Source organism: Uloborus diversus, chromosome 3 (assembly GCF_026930045.1).
Source record: "Uloborus diversus isolate 005 chromosome 3, Udiv.v.3.1, whole genome shotgun sequence".
In the NCBI taxonomy this organism is placed as follows: domain Eukaryota; kingdom Metazoa; phylum Arthropoda; class Arachnida; order Araneae; family Uloboridae; genus Uloborus; species Uloborus diversus.
In genome coordinates, this window is record NC_072733.1 from 168,276,622 (window position 1) to 168,296,026 (window position 19,405).

At 32.5% G+C, this 19,405-nt stretch overlaps 1 protein-coding gene across 3 annotated transcripts in view; it reads right to left on the reverse strand.

The window, feature by feature from the left end:
- The window catches only part of LOC129219266 (protein DEK-like), a 79,538-nt gene that overhangs the window by 716 nt on the left and 59,417 nt on the right, over positions 1-19,405 (reverse strand). For all 3 annotated transcript variants that reach the window (XM_054853594.1, XM_054853596.1, XM_054853593.1), the window contains exons 8-11: positions 16,925-17,048; positions 11,698-11,768; positions 8,825-8,908; positions 6,948-7,016 (exon numbers count right to left, since the gene is read on the reverse strand). In XM_054853594.1, the coding sequence (XP_054709569.1) occupies positions 6,948-7,016; positions 8,825-8,908; positions 11,698-11,768; positions 16,925-17,048 (348 nt within the window). The remainder of the gene's footprint in view (positions 1-6,947; positions 7,017-8,824; positions 8,909-11,697; positions 11,769-16,924; positions 17,049-19,405) is intronic.

A 19,405-nucleotide genomic window follows, 5' to 3' on the forward strand; every position in this document is an offset into this window, starting at 1 on the left:
TATTAAAAGGAGTATTTTAAAATTAAAATAATAAAAAATAAATTATACTCTCAAAAAGTCAACATAAAATGAAACAAAAATAAATAAAATTATATTTAGATGGAATGGAACATAACATTTTATTTCATGCAACACATTAAACTATAAGAACGTAAGTGTGAATGCAGACATTTACAACCTGCTTAAAAACGTGCTTACTGTAGGTTGAATTTTAATATTTTAGTTTAAGTAAGCTCACTGCATTAAATATTTATATCAAGTTAGTTATGAAAATGGTAGAACTATTTCTTAGGTATCTAGCTTGACTTCATAAAGTTTTCATAATATTGCTACTATCTTCTGACAGCTGAAATTTCTTTCATTCAAAGAGGCATGAGAAGACATAACTTCTCGGTGGGAAAAATAAATATTAAACAATATTTAGTTTCTATTTAAAGACTGGATGCACTGCTTCATTTAATATTGTGTTCTAATATAATATTGTCATAAACATGTGTTCTTAGACTTTCTAAGAATCCGAATTTCTTTTCTTTACCCAACAAAACGCTATACACTTTATACAAATATTGATTACACTTAACAATTTTCTTTGTTTGCAGACTTGTAAACTTGACTGAATTTGAGTTTCAACTTCTTTGCAGTTTCATATTACTTTTGCTTCTGCTTAGTGTTTCTTTGCTTTTGTTTTCTCCTGCTCCAAATAGGCCGAATATTCTAAATGAAATCTGCACACTAATGTCATCATTCCTTTTGATTTTAATATTTGTGATGCTATTGTGTTGCCAGATAACATCGTTACACATTCTGATAGAATTAATGATTAGCTGTGAAAGAGATGATCTTTCTTTAGTAACAATATTGTTGTACACTGGAAAACCTCTTTCAGGCTGAGCATTTGGAGGTGTTATAGTGAGGCAAGCTTTAGTAACTCTTGAGAGATTTGCATACTTTGAAATTCCCATATCATTCTTTTTTTTGAAATTTCCTTCCAGTATTGCCATGTGAAGACTAATTCATCAAAAGGGAACATATCCATTTTTCAAAAATGTTCAGAAGGTGAGAAAAACTAATTAGGGTAAGCACGAAATAGCTTTATTACCCTCTCTGTGTATAGAATTGAGCACAAAAGCGCAGCAAATCATGGCTCAGAGTAAGAAATGTTTGTGTAAAAAAAAAGACATCCATGTGTTCTTAAAGTTTTTGTACTGCATATTCATTCAGGATATGTCCCCTGTTGCTCAAAATAAAAAGTGTAGAGAACGGATTTGTTACCTTTTGATCGAAAAATCGAACTTTACCCTTAAATAAAATAGGGTTCGCCCCGTTTTGACTTCTTGAAAGTAAGTGACTTGATAAAAATCATCTGAAAGATTTAAAAGCTGTCACTAAATGAGTTTTCTAAAAAGTGGATATGTTCCCTTTTGATAAATTACTCATTTATTAAAAATGCCATTATACTTGTCAGGGATACTTGTTATACTCTCATCAGACATGTAGATGAACCATTCTTCTCATACTCTATCACTCATGATACCAATTTTTGATATTCGGGGTATGGTAAATAATGTTCATGGCGGCACAGCAGCAATTTGGCATTTGATTTTTTCTGCATTTTTCAAAAATTCATTTGAAATGGAAAGCAAGTTATTGGAAATAGTACTATATACACTCCTAACACATAGAAAAAGTGACTTATCAACTTCATTTATTTTCCTCACATCTGTGGTCTTTTGACCAACAATACTTTTTTTTTGCTTCAATTCAGACCCATAGAAAAGAAAGAACAAGTAGGGGTTGTGTTCTAAGTGAGTGCGTTCAATGCTATGATCGTAAAAACCACGGGGGGAAGATTGGATATTTAAGAAAAAGCAAAAATTTCAAAACTTGAGAGCTGAAAATTCTAAAAAGATAAAGAATTGACAACATTTTAAGAAAATTAGGACAAAAATGTGAAATTCAGGACATTTTATAGAATTTTAAGAACATTAGGAGTTTTAGGACTAATTCTAGCCCAGCATCTAAGCTCCTCTTTCCTGACTCATCATGATTGAGATCAGCAATTGACTTGAACATTCAATGAAAGTAATTTGGAATTACAATCAATTTTGTCTTTGAAAATCTGCATATTTTACAAATTTTTAAAAATTAGCTTTTGGCAGTATATAGCATCTCTGTATTGTGGATATATGTACATATTTTATTCATTAGAAATGGTACCCAGAGGTCATTTGTTGTTTCCATGCCTAGAGAGCAATCTTAAGTGTCATCATGAAGCCTCAAGTTAGTCTTATTTCCAACACTAACTGAAAACTAGTGATTACATAAAATATTTGTCATTTTAACAACAGAGACGTAAGAAATACTGGGCATAATTTGGGGGAAGGGGAGGACAACAACCCTAAAGGGGGTAGGGGTACGGTTTTCAGAGTCAAAAAATTCACTTTTACGAATATTTTTTTTAGAAAAAGGTTTGATTAAATTCATTCAAGCCTTTTGTGCAGTATTATGTATGGATTTTAGAATATCATACCTGCCAACCTCGGAGAAAAAAAATCCGGAAGATTTTTTAATTTTTATCCACAAGATTTTAACGCAAAATAAAATCAAACAGGACACCTACCCTCTTTACATTTAACAATATATTAGTTATGAATTTCATATCAATTGAAATTACTTTCGTTTAGTAAATATTACTTTTATTGCTTTCTTTAAAAGTTTGGAAATAACATTTGTTACAAATCTTAAAAAAAGAACGAAGCAAAAACAGCTCGAATTGAGAGAATGAGAAGATAATTGGCGCCGAAATTGTGCCCCTAGTTGCCCGCCGCGACGCTTGCTTTGATTGGATCCCGATGAAGTCATGCGCTGTATCACTCAGTGACGTCATAATCTTGCCTCGCTTCTTCTCGTGCCATTCTCTTATGGCAACCTTTCCTTGGCTACTTGGCCTAAAACGCGGTGCCGCGTTCCACAAAAGTATCGCCCAAGCACATTCTATCTTGTTTGGGTTTTACGAAGGACGAGGTCCTTAGTGACCCTTTGCTGTTCTTGGATTTTTTGCAGATATTTGGATTCATGGGGGTTGTTTAGCATTGCTAAACATGCCCGAGGTAAGTCAAAAAAAAAAAAAGTATCGTTAACGCCAAAATTGGCGAGATAATTATTTTTCCTACAAAACGTAAAAAATCCGGAAGATTTTGCTCATAACTGGAAAAACGGAAAAGGACATAAAAATCCGTAAAACTTCCGGGAAATCCGGAAGGGTTGGCAGGTATGGAATATTCTATAAATTTTTGACCAAAAAATATCCACAGACAAGCTGGTGACAGAACTTTTCCCAGAGCAACTACGGAGATTTTTGGCAGCCATTTGAAGATAAAATTTCAATTTTTCACGAAAAATTCCACTATTTTGTTAGTAGAAAACCCATTAAAAAACAAAAAACTCTAACTCAAAGTAGGGGGGGGGGGAGTTTTTTACGTGCAGAATATGTGTTCTAAATCTGAAATGAATTGGTCAATTAGATTTAAAATGGGAGTGAACAGACTTTTTCAGAAGCTAAAAGGTATCAATTTCAGCTTTATATAGTACAGTTTCTGTAGCAGCTTCGATTTCCTCAGTCTCTTTTTTTCCATTATTTATTTATAGTATATTTAACTAACACCAAGCAAGCAAAACTGACATTCTGAGTGTCTGCAGCTGTCGGAAATAGTTAGAAGGAGCGGAGACTGAATACGTGATAACTTTGAGAATTTTGCTCAAAACGACTTCAAATTTTGGGAATATATTTTTGAAATGTTTAACTACAAGACACACACACAAAAAAAAAGAGAAAAAAATAGTTTTTTAGAACCGGCAAAACCCTCTCCTCCCCCCGAAACTTTTTTAACCACAGACAAAGTTATAACTTTGTCCCCTTAGTTTTTAAGTAAAGGCATTGCTTTAAAAATTTGTTTCGTTGTAAACTGATCCATACCTTATTTTCAAACAATGTTTAAATATAGTTCATGTTTTATTAATGCAATTATGAATGGGCAAAGATTATATCTGTGTAATCAGTCACCAACTAGTAATTTTAACCCATAGTTAACCTGTTTTTAAACTGCATCACAGCAGCACAATCAGAAGCCCAGACGGACCCTGCATACCTGACAGCTAAGTGTTGAAATATTTTCAAAAAACAAATGAAATATACACTGCATGTATATATTATGAAATATATACATGCTGAACTAAAGTTTGGAAGCCAGCAAAGTTGATCGACATCACAACAAAATTGTTTCAGAAAACAGAGAGCATGTAAAAGGCATATTGGAATCTACATTATTTTGTAATCAACAAGGATAGGTTTATGTAGAAACCACTTTAGAGGAAAGGCTGACCTATCCGATATTTTGGTTCCAAGACAGCTTTAGATTCAGCCTTGTTTCAAGTATTTGGAAATATGTTATTAAAGTCACTGGTTGCATTGTAATAAAATAATTGATTGTTTTCAGATTGAAAGATATGAGAGCGTAGTGCTATGATGGAGCTGCAATTATGCAAGGATCATATAATGGTGTGCTGCTTATATTTACTATTATGTTACCATATATTAAATCTATGTGTTGTAGATTTAAGTACACAAGTGGTCAGTATTCCAAATATATTTGGAATACTGAGCTCTTTGCACAATTTTATACAAGAATTAACTAATCTGTACGTAATTTTTGAAAAACTTGTAATAAATAGAAAAGGAGTTAAAACTAAAATATTCTAATGTTTATCTGATTCTCGCTGGAATTGCAAGGCTAAAGCTCTCTGCTTAGTGTCAGAAAACATTAACGAAATTATTGAACTCTAGGTCTGATGCAAATGCCGTTATATTGAAGACTTTTTAATTTGTTTTCTGTTTGGAGTTATTAATAAAAATATTCATGCACGTGAATCAGTTGTCTAAATATGAATTCATAAAAATAAATTAAGATACCGGATTTTTTTTTCATGCAGAAAAATTGGAAGTAGAATGGAATCATTCAAATGCTATGAAAATAAAGCAAATAGAATGGAATATGAGCTAACGAGCAAAATCTACTTTGGTTCATAATAATCTAGACTAATCAGCATTTTTCTTTTTCAAATAGAAGTATTTTCAGCTATTTTATAATTCAGTGGTAAGCTACCAAAACTCGGATCAGAACACTAAATGAAATTTTTCATGTTCTGATTGAAGCTAAATTGCTTGCACATAGATTTTGTAGCATCAGTGGGCAAAACTAAAATTATGCAACATATATTTTAATGAAGGATCTATAGAACTACTTTTTTACTGAATTGCTGTTGGTAAATTTTCACTAAATGTTGCTTTTTTTAAAAAAAGTAACACACTGGAGGGTGTAAGGAGATCCTTACACATATAAAATAGACTATTAATTACTACTAAGGAATTGTTAAAGCATGCATAATTTTTCAGGCAAACAGTAGGTGCAGAAGAGATACAAGTTGATGGTTTAGTATTATTACAGTGAAACTTCTATGAGCGACCACATTCAATAACGACCAGTTTTTTAAGGCACGAATTTTCCTACCTAACCATTCAATGCTAGAAAACCTCTGGAAGAGATCATTGAAACCTCTCCTAACAACCCAGGAGAATAGCGGAATTCAGCACCAAAAAATGAAGTATTTTCAGTAAGAGAAAAGCAAAAGAGAGATAACGAAAGGAAAGTAATAAAACATTTTAGTCTGGATACCCTCTTGTTCTCTTGCATATGAAAGTAGACATAAATGAATAAGAGGGTGAAATCGTTTTTTCTAGTCCTTTCAATTGGACTCTTTCTGTGCCCCTCTGTTTAGAGTCTCAAAAATGTTATAAAAAAGAGTACATAGTTTTTCACAACCTTGGTAAGGTAAAGTATCACTGCATATCTCGCAACAGGTCAGGCTCGTGCCTGCTATTGTTGGAGGTTTATAAGGACAAGTAGGTTTTCAGGGTTGTTCTTGGAATTTAGTTGTTGCTTAGTAATAGAACGGGAGCATTCCTAGAACTTTCAAGGAAGAGGATATATTTTTAACCCATTTGAGCAGGTGATAAATAGATAGGCTCATATTGTACTCAATTGCACTAATGATAACATTGTTAATAACTAATTCTGGCTAAAAGCTGAACTAGAAGCAAGAGACAGAAAACAGAGAATGTGAATGAAGCAAAAAAATCTGCTCACATTTCAAATATAAAAATAAAGTAAGAAGTATATTTGAGAAGAACATTTTCAGTTTCTCTATTTAAATATATTCTTATGATATTCTGTATACTTTAAACAGAACATAAATGATGTCTGTTGGTGCAATTATTGTATTTAGCATTTTCACATCCAACTTTGATTAACGATCTTTTTTCCTAGGAATGGAGAGTGGTAGCTCCAGAGAAGTTTCACTGAATACTGGTTAAACTAAAAACGAACAGTAAGAAAAAATACCAAGTTTATTAATATATTGCACTGCTAAATGACATCTGTTGATTCTGTTCTCATTTCGCCGTGAATTTGCAAGAAGAAGCAATATTATACTGGAATTTTTTTTTATGTCATACTCAGGTATCTGGTACTCAATACATAGATAAGTAACTATAGCACTAGTTTGAGTATATCATGGGGAACAATCACACGAAACTATAGACAGTTGTCACAAATAAAGCCTAAATATGTCATATCACTTTTCCTTTGGTAAGGAAAACTTTGAAATCTCAGAGGACTATCGAATCTCGCGCAGCAGAGCAGCAGTTGAAAATCCCTGGACTACAGTGGACAATGAGGGGCAAAATTTCCCCTCATTTCAATGGCATGAGTTGTTATGTTTTCCATATTATAACAAAAATTACAACTCCTTCATTATGTAAAAAACTTTTCTAGTATTTCAAGAACTTTCAGTATCAATAGACACTCTAAATAAATTGCTAAAAAACTTACCGTTTTAACTGTACTTTTGATAAATGCTTTCTTGTCAGTTAAATCAAAATCAGGATAAGCATCAGACACCTAAAAGATGAAAAAAAGTTGGCTAAAAAGTATTCTTCAGTGTTCTTTGTCAAGCAGAGGGAAATTCAAAAAATAAAGGAGCAAATTTAAACAAGTACTATTGCACACATTAAAAAAAAGGAAAATATATTTGTTGTCTAGAGGTCATTCCGTGTCAAGTTTTTTCATCACATTTTTGTATTTATTTGAAATTTGGTTCATTGATTGTACCCATCAAGGTCATCAAAAGTCCAAATTTTTAGATTTTTACTTCTTTATTTTTTTATGAGACTTTTGATTTTTAGAAAAACCTTTTTTTTCATGAATGATTGAACATAAAATGGACAATAACTGAGCACCATATGTAGATAGAAAGATTTGGTAACAAGCATTTTAAAGTACATTAGTTGCTGTTTAATATGATATGCAACATGACTAATTTTATAAATTATTTCATTTTAAAAATTTTATTATAATGACGCGTAACTGATCAAAAAACGATTTTCCTTGATGTGCTTATCCTCAAATGTATGCTTCCTAAGCGATATATTTTCTTCAAGCCTCTTGAGTTAGTGCATAATTCCAGTTCATCCCCAGATTTTTTTCTTAGGAACAACAGGGGAGGAAATGGCGACAGACGTTTTTTTTAGGTCTCCCCTTTACAAACTAAGTCTGACCTTTACTGACTTACTCTCCTGGAATGTGAAGAATGCTTCACCGCACAAGAGAGGAATTCTTTTGTAGAAATAATAGTTTTCAAGGACTTTTGAAAATTTTCAAGGACTTTTTGTGATTTTCAAGTACTTTTGGGGGCCCTTGAAAGTCAAAATGAGATTCAAGGACTTTTCAAGGATATTTCAAGGTCGCAGGTACATATCAGGGTTCCTGATATGTACAAAAACCACCCGATTGTCAAAAATTTAAAAATATTTACAAGATGCAAAAGGATTTAAAATCACAAAGAAAGCAATTTTTCGTAATGCATGTGCTTTGGATAATGTACACATGTTGAAAAAATGGCAAAGACGATGTTTTTTTTTTTTAAATTAAGCACAGTTCAATGAATTTCTAAATTATTCAAGAATTATTTTAAACTTAAATTTTTTTTCAAGGTCTTCAGTTTGGAAACTTATTTTTCAAGCATTTTTCAAGAATAAGCAATTTACCGTGGACTGATCGATGGGAACCAGATGTTTCTTAAATAACTAGTACTCATGTGGATTCATACAAAAGTCATTTTACTGTACGAAACTCTACAGAAGTACATGCCATTACAAATGCATATTTAGAATGTAGGATAATGTCAGACAAGTTTAGTTCAATGCCTCGAATGCACATTTCCATACTTTGCAGAAGCAAGGTGTATGTTTGTAGTACAATATTGCATGATCAATTGCTGCTACATTGCTACACATTTTGTAAGAATGAAATGCCAAATCTTCTTTCAATACTTTGTGCACTGGTTCATGACTGCATCACTCGCTTTATGGCGACCCAAGTATTTGCAATCTTTGTGGATCAGGTGGCTAATTCAGCTCAATAATTCTTGTTCTTCTCAGATTGCTAATTCACCTGAGAATGGTCTTGCCATTTGGAATAATACCGTGGCATCCAGGTTGAAATTAACACATCATTAGCAAAAATGTGATGTCCTATGGTCCACTGCTTTATAGCTATTGATATGGCACTGTGTACTAAGGGTACTAATACCTACATTCCCTCTACATCTGCTAGCGGCTTCATACAAAACATTTAAAAAACTTACATTTTCCGTTGGCCACCTTGTACATAATTAACTGAAATAAAAATATTGAAGCATTCAAAATTACCTGATTGATTACTTTTTTCATGGTTATTTCTTGCAGATCAGCAGAATCAAGTATACCTTTAATCATTTTTTTGATTTCATCATCCTAGAAACAGAAAACAAATGGTTAACTCAAATAGGAAAAATAGACAAAACAAAGTTACAAAAGTATATATAGTGAATTGGAAAAGGATTAACACACAAAACCACTAAAATCAGTGGTATTGTTGAAGGGGACACAGATGGATACCTTTACTTTTTGAATTTCACACAATGATCTCACACTTTTCATTTCATTGTCTTATACTCTTAACAGTAAACATTATCCCACTTTTTTTTTCCCCAGGCCTACAGCACTGTGATGGGGTTAAATTCATTAAATATTTAATCTAAGTTTCCATATCAAGAGAATTATACTTCCAGCTGTCTATATGACTTTTTTTAGTCAGTTTAAAGTGAGAACAAACTATCAGAAAATGTTAGTGTTCATTGTTAATATTAAAACAATAAATAAACAACCCTAGCTAATCATTTCACATATGTTTTATTAGCATGTTACTAAACAAAAAGAGGTTTATAGTAAAATCAGACAAAATCACGGCCTTCTAATTACAGCTTACATGCATGAAAGTTGTTAAGAATATTTCCTGTTATTTGGATTCTCCAACATAATAAAACAATTGTTAGTTTAAGTAACTGTAAATTTATTCACATTTCACTGCATTGAGGTGTTTTGGTCAAGTTCTCTTAGGAGTACTTGACATGTTTTGGACAGATTAAATACAGTAAACTCCCGATTATCTGCGGAATAGGGTGGCACAGCAGCCACTAGGGCTGGGTGCACATCAATGCATCGCCAAAAACCGGAGTGAATCACCATCCTTAAATAGGTTTTGAATTTTTCTCTAAACCGATACATCGATACTGCTCTGATGTACAGACACTGGCCATCCCACGGGTATATATTTTCAGGCTTGCTGCAGTTTTAATCTCTAATTTTTTTCACACTAATGTTAAACTAGCAGTGTGTCAGTCTAATCTAGCTTTACAATGAAGGTGCAAAGAGTTAGACCTGCATTTCTACCAAAGTATGTAAGAAATGCACACATGTTTTTGACAAAAGATATGTTGATGAATTATCAGTCACTTGCCAGAAACAAAGGAAAATTTTCAAAATTAAAGTATTTATTTCTTTTATAAACTGAAATCCTCTTTGAGCATCATCCGGTGCAGCCAGTTTGTATTTCAGTTTCTGTTTGAATTCTTGTAATATTTCCCGAGATAGAAGAAGTAGTTCTTCAAGAGGAAATCATTCTGTCGTGTCATCCCTTTGAAATGATTGGTGGCAAAAATTTATCTGCATCTTTCCCATTGAGGTATATATGTGTAGCAATTTTTATGTGAATCCTTGAGCTACTGTTTGACAGACAACCGTCACGTTAAAAGTGGAAATCGTTGGATTGCATCAAACTCTGAAAAGATAAGTGCCAAACCTAATCATAACCAGCTCACATGGAGATGCTCATGTATACCAAGTTTCTTTCTATTCCATGTATTACGTTTTGAGTTACATTGCCCTCAAGAAATTGGTCAAATACATGCTAAACACAAACGGGTAGATAGTTTCGAAAAATGGTTAAGGAAGATTAAACGCACCTCACAACGTGTTAATCTGTCAAAATACAAAAATTCTCACGTAATCAATAGTTTCTTCTATGCAGAAGAAAGTAATCGAATGAGGATCAATTATCATTTTTATCATTTGACTCTTAGACTGTTAACATTTTGTCTTTGAGTCACAAACAAAATTGGGGTTCCTTGAAGTACAAGCAATTTACTATGGTTTCTGTGGCCTAAAAAGCTCAAGAACCGCTGCAGCGCATAAATGTTATATTAAGAGCAAAACTGTAAAATTTAAGCTTAATGTATAACAGCTGTAAGAGTGCAATTGTCAAATCAACTGTAACACTAACAATAAAACAAAAACAAGAATAAAGATACATGGTCTTTTTTTTTTTTTATCAATTACGTGACCAGATTTGAAATGAAAACAAAAAAAGTGAAAATTGGAGAAGAAAGCATTTTTTCTCCCAAAAAATTTTGAAAAAAAAAAAAAAAAGAGAGGAGAAATTCATAACATTAACGAGGATGGAAGTTTTTCTTAATAAAAAGTTGAAGAAGAAAAGAGATTTGAAATAATAAAAAGAGAAATATGACTAAGAAAAAAGGGATTTTTTTTCTATTTTTTTTAAAGAAAAAAATATAAAGAATAAAGCACTGTGTCAAAATAATTAAGAATTTTAAATCAAATTTAAGCACTTTAAACATCCCTTTGTAACAGGTCACTGAACAAAGCAAATTCAAGCACCCGTGACAACCCTGTATATAGAAGGGGTTCTAACTCCCTTCTAGCTTATGCTATTTTAGAGCGAGTATTTTTAAACAAGAAAACAAAATTTGTAATCAAGCAATCTTTTACATAATGTATTTTAGGTGTTTTTAATTACAGGTGTAAAATTCTCTTTATATTTTTATGAAAAGAATAACTTTTCATGGATGAGGGAAGAATTAGATTCTACTTGCTGCTGTGAAAGCCAGAAAAATATCTCATTTTTGCACTTTATGAATCCCCATTTTTTGTGAGAGAATTCTAGGTCACATGTGTATTACGTTGGTCACACCATATGCTTGGCTCATGGGAATAACAAAACCCAGACTCTCCAGATGTTTTTACACATTGTCAAATGTTTCAGGACTTTCAAAGCCTTGTAAAAAATAATTAAATTATGAACTTCAAAAGTTTTCCAGGTCTTGTATGTACCCTGTAGCAAATGGCACGAAATGTCAATTTGCCATAAATGTTAAGTGTAGCATAATAAGATATTGAATACTCACAGACGGCATTTTACTTTTTTTTGCTAATGGCTTATCATCATCATCAGAACTCTCATCATCTTCCTCTACATCTACAACAAATTTAACATTAAGTACATGAAAGAAACAAAACATTTGCACGTAATTTGAAGCATTAATAAAACAGATTAAGAGATATTCAAGTACATTAGGCTTGATGTTCCTCTAACTAACCACCAAACGGCACGGCCTTGAGGGTCACATATTTGGACAAAATTCTAGATATAGATCCCTTCCCACTAGATATGAGCTCGGGTAAAGTGGTTTGACTGCATAGGTCCTAGTTTAGCTACTGCAAGGGTCCAAAGTTGCTAGTTTGGCTCCCGAAATGCAATGGCGTTTTCCATTAGAATTCAGATTTAGGCACTATGTTCCTTCTCATAACACATTTGGCCTCTTTTGTTAGTACCACGAGTGGAAGGGAGAACATCTAATTATTAATGGGCATTATTTACGCTATTTAATAGTCAAAACAATCTTGTATTTGTGTTTTTATGTGCCCTGTCCAATAAATCAGAGCTTTTTCTCCTCTCCCGTTTTTGTGCTTATCATTAAGGAATATCTTTGCTAGCAGACAATAAATATCCAGTTAAAGTATTTTTTTTTATTAGCAAACAATAAATACTTTTTACTAACAGATGATTAATGTGAATCGAAAATAATTAATTTCATTTGAAAACGATAAACATCCTGTAACTATGGCATTTTAGCATTCAAGTTTTTGAAATTAAATGTAGTATCCAATTTAAATTTGAATCGAAGGTAAGTGCATGCAAATGGCTCATACTGCAGTACAATAGCAGAAAAATAGGTAAAAATGGTAATTCTAAAGGAAACTTCATTGCATTTCTTGGTCCAAATGATCGACTTTGGGCCCCCGTTGCAGCCGAACTAGGGCCTATGCAGTCAAACCTCTTTACCTGGGTTCATACCTAGTGGAAATTGAACTATATCTAGAATTTTGTCCAAATCCGTGACCCTCAAGATCGTGCCGTTTGGTGGTAAGATTTAATTCTACTAGAAGAATTCTAAGCATTATATCAGTGTATATACAATGAACCAGTACATATGTTTTTACACGGAAAAAATGATAGATCAATATTTTTCACAGCATTTCAGATCCCTCATACAAAATTTACTGTACAAAGACGCGCCAATAAGCCAAATTGGCAAAGCCGAATAATGGTCTTAATGATAAATCTTATTACTACAAATTTCTCCATCATTTTTCTCTTTTATAACTTTGACTTTAGAAATAGTTAATAGCTTATTTCTGAAAATTTCCTGCCATTTCCTTGAGCCATTTTTTGCATTATTGTTAATAAAATTACACTATATTATCTAGGAATAGAAATTTGAAGAAAATATTAGGGGGTAACCTCAAGACTTTAATTCTTAACAAAAATTATAAGGTTATCTAAAAGAACCATGTTAAAGGTGACACAAGAAAAATGTTGCAAAATTGTATACATGTGTATATTTAAAATAGAGAAAATAAAGGTGAAAAGTACAGACACGAGAAAAATGTAACATTGCATATATGCATATATTTATTCAAAATAGCAAAAAATAAATAAAAATAATATCACTTTGACCATTAGTTCGGGAAAAATTTTTTTTAGTATGTACATAATGTTTCTTAATCAAATCATATTCAATAGCAATATACTTTTTTTTGCATTAAAAATTAATAATTTACAAAATGTTTGAAGTAATCACATGTATTGTTAGAAAGAACCAAATAAGTATTTTTTTTTTTTCGTATCTTTAAAAGTAGGGGTGCATTGGGATATTATAGTGAAACTTCTCTAGAGCGAACACCCTCCGTTTCGGCAAAAAAAAAAAACCTGTTAAGAGAAGTGGTGGCTCAAAGAAGTGCCAACCCCTAAAGTGCCCTAAGAATTTGAACAAAAATTGTACTGTGAATTCAAATTTCAAATTATTAAGAAACACGAAAATTAATGGTCTTTGCTATTTATCAAGTATTGTAACATATTAGTAGTATGAAGAAATTTCATATTTTTTGCTTTTTGTGACAATAAACTCTCCAGAAATTTCTTTCGTTACACCAGACTTCTCGTTACACCTTGATGTTTCCACTTTTCACAAAATTTAATTTTGACCTTCTCAAACTTTAGTAATTTGAGTTTTCTACAACTGAAAACATCTGCTAACTTCCTTTTACCAGCAATGTAACTTTTCACTTGCCATCCCTTCCTTACAACTGTTGCCCATTAGTAAACAATCTGTCAGCATCGAATGACTAGTTTGGAATGTTTCTTTTTTTGGGGGGGGGGGGAGTGAGCAAGAAAATTTTGGGAGCAGCTTTGAAGCAGGTCAGATTGCACATTTCAATTTTACAAAAAAAAAAAAAAAATTATCAAGTGACAATGACATAAGAAGACTTTCTGTACGCGTGCAATGTAGAACAATCTTGCTGCTTTATAAAAAATGTTAGGTTGTTGGAGGCAATTTTTTAAAAGATCTCCGTAAGTGTTAAGGCCATTTTCAGGATTTTTTTTAACCTACAAAACACTGCCATTTAAATTCAGAGTGATCTTTTTATGAACATAAGCATGTGGCTACAAAACTTCTCCCATTAACTTCTTTGTTAATGCGATTAATTCATCATATTTTATATGAAACAGTGATTTATCTTTCTGAAAAAGGTGAAAACTTATGAACAGCTCTTTTATATTTATTTTGAATAAGGCTTTTTCAAAAATCATTTTGTCCATCAAATAACACTTTATCCTTTTCAATCTGGAGCTTTCTCCTCTTAAACGTATATCTTTTTTAAAAAAAGCTTTTATGGCCTCATTCTGTTTAATAACTAGCTTCACTGAAGTATGAAGCAGGGGTTCTACTATGGTCATTTTTCGCAAAATGCAAAAACACTACCTCACATACGAAAATAAAGCAATGCGTTTTCGCTTTTTTGCTCTTTTTAAAAATAAATTAATTTTTAAAAAAAAAAGAAAAAAAATGTATGATCTTAGAGAGGAAGCACGCATAGCGATAATCGTAATCTTTAACTTAATCCTTTTTAAATCTTAGCTAAGATGTTTAAACTACTATTAAATTCAATAATACTTACTTTTTCCGGCATTATGTCCACTCAATAACTGCTTTATTAAGAGGAGGGGACTGCAATGTTCAAAAAACCAATCATGTGTTTTATGTTTTTATTTTACGTTTGAAAAAAATAGCAGCTGAACTTATTTCTTCAAAGATGTCACAGATGAAATATGAATTTTACTTTCAACTGGAGAAGAAACACACTGTGGCATATATAAATACCTGAGAATGAGTAACATTTTAGCATTTTGCTAAATATCTTCCCTTAATTTTAGCTTTTATGCTGAAGAACTTTTGAACTCAGCTCAAACACTGGTATGAAGGGTTAATCAACTATTAGTTACATGCAGTTGGAAAACATGTTGAGGCAACCCAAGAGATATCTGTAATTGTGAGAATTCACTAGACTGCACAAATGACCTTTTGAAAAAATATTAAGTCTATAAAAAAACGCATCAAAATTAGCATGAATAGTGTCAAGAGCACGGCCGAAGGTATTACGCACTTCATAAAGTAAACATATTCCTATATCAAGAAGAGATTGTTATTGATTTCAGCTAATTCATTTTTCCCTCTTTATAACATTTGGTCTGTCACTGAAGAAGGACAACAAATATTTTTTTGGCAAATTAGCTAAAGCTGACAGTATAGCATTAAATAGATTTTGCAATTGATTTTTGCTTAATTAATATTTCCAAACAAAATAGACACTCCTTTTGGTGCTGTAGATCTTGTTTTCAACCCCAAACCATAATGCCAGATTCAGAAGGTAAATTTCCAAGACGGTCATCAATTGTCACATCGAAAAATATGCAACAGGCGAAAGTAATAAACTTTATGAATTCGTTTTTGGCAACATATAAAAAATGAAACTTACTTTTAATTTTTGGCTGCAGGCTGTCGCACAAAGTTGGCAATTTTCACTGCATTGAGCAGACCTTTGGAATATATGCGCGACCTTCGACGAGTTTTGAAATCAAAACTTTTGCATTTCTTTTTTCGGGGCAAAATTGGCAAATTTCATCATTTTGGGAACAGAATGTAGCAGGATTTCAAAACGGGAGCAGTAGAAGCAGATTTTCCACCACTGTACGATGCAACTGAAGGGGTTTGAAGACCCTAGTCTCAACAGAAATGGTCATCAATCTCTCCCAAACATTCCACCAAGTAACACTGAACTTTATCCTTTAATTGGATCCAGTGCAACTGTTGTGAAACCCTATAATTCTGCAGTGAAAAGTAGCCATATTGAAACCTTTGTTATGTTATTTGACCTGTGTTTACTTAAACACTTTCAGTCACAATTTACAAGACATTTTTGACCAGCACATTCTGATGTCTAGTCTTCGAATTATTTCCGAAAACTAGCGTATAACAAAGTCCAGGCCTAGCTGTTCAACAAACCACTTGTCAATTACAATGAATGATACACTGACAACGACAGAGCTTTGAGCAATAAATATTCCTCTTCCCAGCAGCCCTCTTATATCAGCACAAATCACACAGAAATAATTCCCAGCATTCTTCTCTTCTGCGAATCTAATACACAATCCAGTTCACTGAATTATAATACTCACATTACAGCTGACTGACTAAGCTATTGCAATGCAGCTAACTGAGCATGCTGCGCTATCGTTGGTTGAAATCAAAGTCAGATTTCTAGACCAAGAGGTGTGGATGGAAAAGATTTTGATTGGCTAATTATTGCTCTCCTTATCTTCCTCGGCGGATGCGGACAGAAATCTCTCTTAGCATGATTTTCCAGGTCATATCTTCTGTTTTCTAGTTTTAAAGGTCAAATTTGCGAAATTCCCAACTTTTTCCTGATTTTTTGAGGACAAAATTAGTTCCGGCAATTCTAAGCTCTCCCAGAGCGCAAGCACCTGTTAATTTAAAAGTATATTCATAATGAATACATTTTCTTTATGCTTTATTTTAAAAGATGTTCGGAATGTCTACCTGTAATAAGATCTATAAACAACAATGCATTTATTTCAATCATAAAACTATAACGTCACGTAAGAAAACTAGAATTTTTGTAAGTGACAGTAATTGTTTGAAATTTGCTTAATGTCACTCATTGTTTACCCACCAAGGAAAACACATAGTTTTAAATTTAGTTTAGTCATACCTCGTTTCCTTTTAGCAGTTTTAGCAGGCGTCTTCTTTTCTACTTTTTTAGACTTGACTGCAGACTTTTTGGTTTTATCTTTTGATGTTGTCGATTTTGCAGCAGGTTTTGATTTTTTCTTGGGCTACAAAGAAACAAATCAACAGTTAAACCACAATAGTATTTGCATTTAAAAATTATAACAAAGAATAAATTTTATATAAAGAGTTTAGTTCATTAAATATGAAATTGCAGTATTGGATTTTACACATTCAAAACTACTCTTGGACAGGACAGGTGGTTCTAAACAACCAAAACTGTCTAAAACTTTCCAAAAACTAAGTCTAAAAGGATGCGGTCAAAATGTGTTTGCTGTGTATATTGCTAATATTGCAGCAAATATTGCATAGTTGCCAATAACTAAATTTTCCTATGTAAGAGTTTATACAGAAAAAAACACTGATCTTTTCATTTCTGATTATAATAAAATTTGGCACGGCGGACACATTTGACAAGACAATAAGTTTATTATTGTTTCAAATTCTTAAACTGAAAATTCAAAACATAGGCCTATAAAAAAATCACAATGTGCGAAAAAACTTCAATTCTTATGAGTACACACTACAGTTGTTTCCTTATAAGTTCTAGCTTACAAGAGTTTATTTTTTGCAAAATCTTCATAGTTGGAGTAGGTTTGGTTGAAAAATTTTCACAGAACCCACAGCTCTAACATTAAAGGCACATTAATCAGATGTAGTAGTAGTAAGCTACACAGCAAAATAACAAAAAACGAGCGAGTACATACAACATTCTAATATCATGGTTCATTTACAAAATTGGAAATTATTTTCAAAAATTCAAAACTGGTAGGATTATTTAAAAGTGAGAACTTTTTACAGGTGGGCAGTAAGGCTCGGGTCGACTACCACTCATCTAAAATATTAATGAAAGTAAGCAATGTTTAAAAAAAGTGGACAAATGTAGTAAAATCAGTAATTAAAAAAAAAATCAGAAGTAATTTTAAAATTCATCAAAAAAATTTCTGATGACTACCAGGAAACATGATGAAATGTAGTTCCCAATGCTAGTGTTCTGTGTACAAGTCATGATGTATGAGTTTTTAATGCCCACAATAGTTTGTCATCGTTTTAAGCCACATGCGATTTGAGTGTGCATATATCTTCAGCTGCAGAGTCAAATAACAAGACAAATAGTGGTGGCATATTACACTAGTCAACACCAAAAATGCATCCGGTTCAAAAATAGCTATTTTCAAAGCATTTTTGCCTTGGTAAACACGAAAATCACCATAAAAAGTTGAGATTACTTCTAGTTTTCAAGATACAGAGCCAACTAGGATGGTGAATTCTCACTAATTTTCTTTTTTCCCTGGCAGATATACTCCCCCCCCCCCCCATAAGACTGACTGTCTACTAAACTTTGACCCCAGATTGGGGACTGAAATGGACTTCAAGAAATTTAAATTCTGGGAAGAAAAATGCTCAAAATCAGCCTCTAGTAGATCAACCCATTTTCGTTTCCACCCATGCTCATTCTACTGGGAATAATGAAGAACTTTGTGAAAGCTGTGAACAAGCATGGGTTTCTTACATGCCTTAGAGGGAAATTTTTGAAATATATTCAAGCTAAGGTTAAGAAGAGAATTTTTAATGGGTCTTCAAATACGCGCAATCATGAAAGTCAGTTTTTGAAAAGAAAAAAAAAAGCAAGGGGAGAAAAAACGCGTAAGAAGCCTTTAAGGGTTATTACAAGTATTTATAAGCAGCAGAGAAGACGAGAACAAAAAACAGTTGGCAAAATAATCCCTGAGGAAGTTCTGTGACCATTGATGAATAATGTATCTCTGACACTCTATTTTGTTTACTTCTGGGATATTTTGTTCAAAAATTACTGCTATGAGCAGTGAGCCTGACGGAAGGTTTTACCAAGATATCTTTACAATGGGACGCAGGTATCAGGGTCATTGGGCTAAGTTAATGCTCACCAAATGATGCTGAACTATTACAAGAGATGGTCCTTCTTCGATGTACAAAAAGCGATCAAAAATGAAGCGTTTACAGCAATACGCCAAAAGCACTCACTGCTTTCCGAAAAATAAGTATTGTTTACAAAAAGTAACCTATTTAATAACATTTATTGCACAGGATTTTTTTCCCCCTTTTCACCATTAATATTGAATCAATATGCCGTTGCTGTGCATCTTTCTCCAATGGGTTTTTATTTATCTTGAAAACAAGAGCTAATAAAAACAATCCATTAACATATTCCTTTTTCTCAACCCAAAATTAGTACGAATTGACTATTTAAAACCAGGATGCAGACAAAAAGTTCTTTTTTGTTGACTAGTGTTATTTAATGAACTACAATAAGATATAAAAGGATTAAAATTCGCAAACAAGACAATTTAAGGGGAAGTACAAGCTTGATGTTAACAAGCTGCCAATAATAAGATCTTTATTAAATGAGTTACTAACTGCAGAA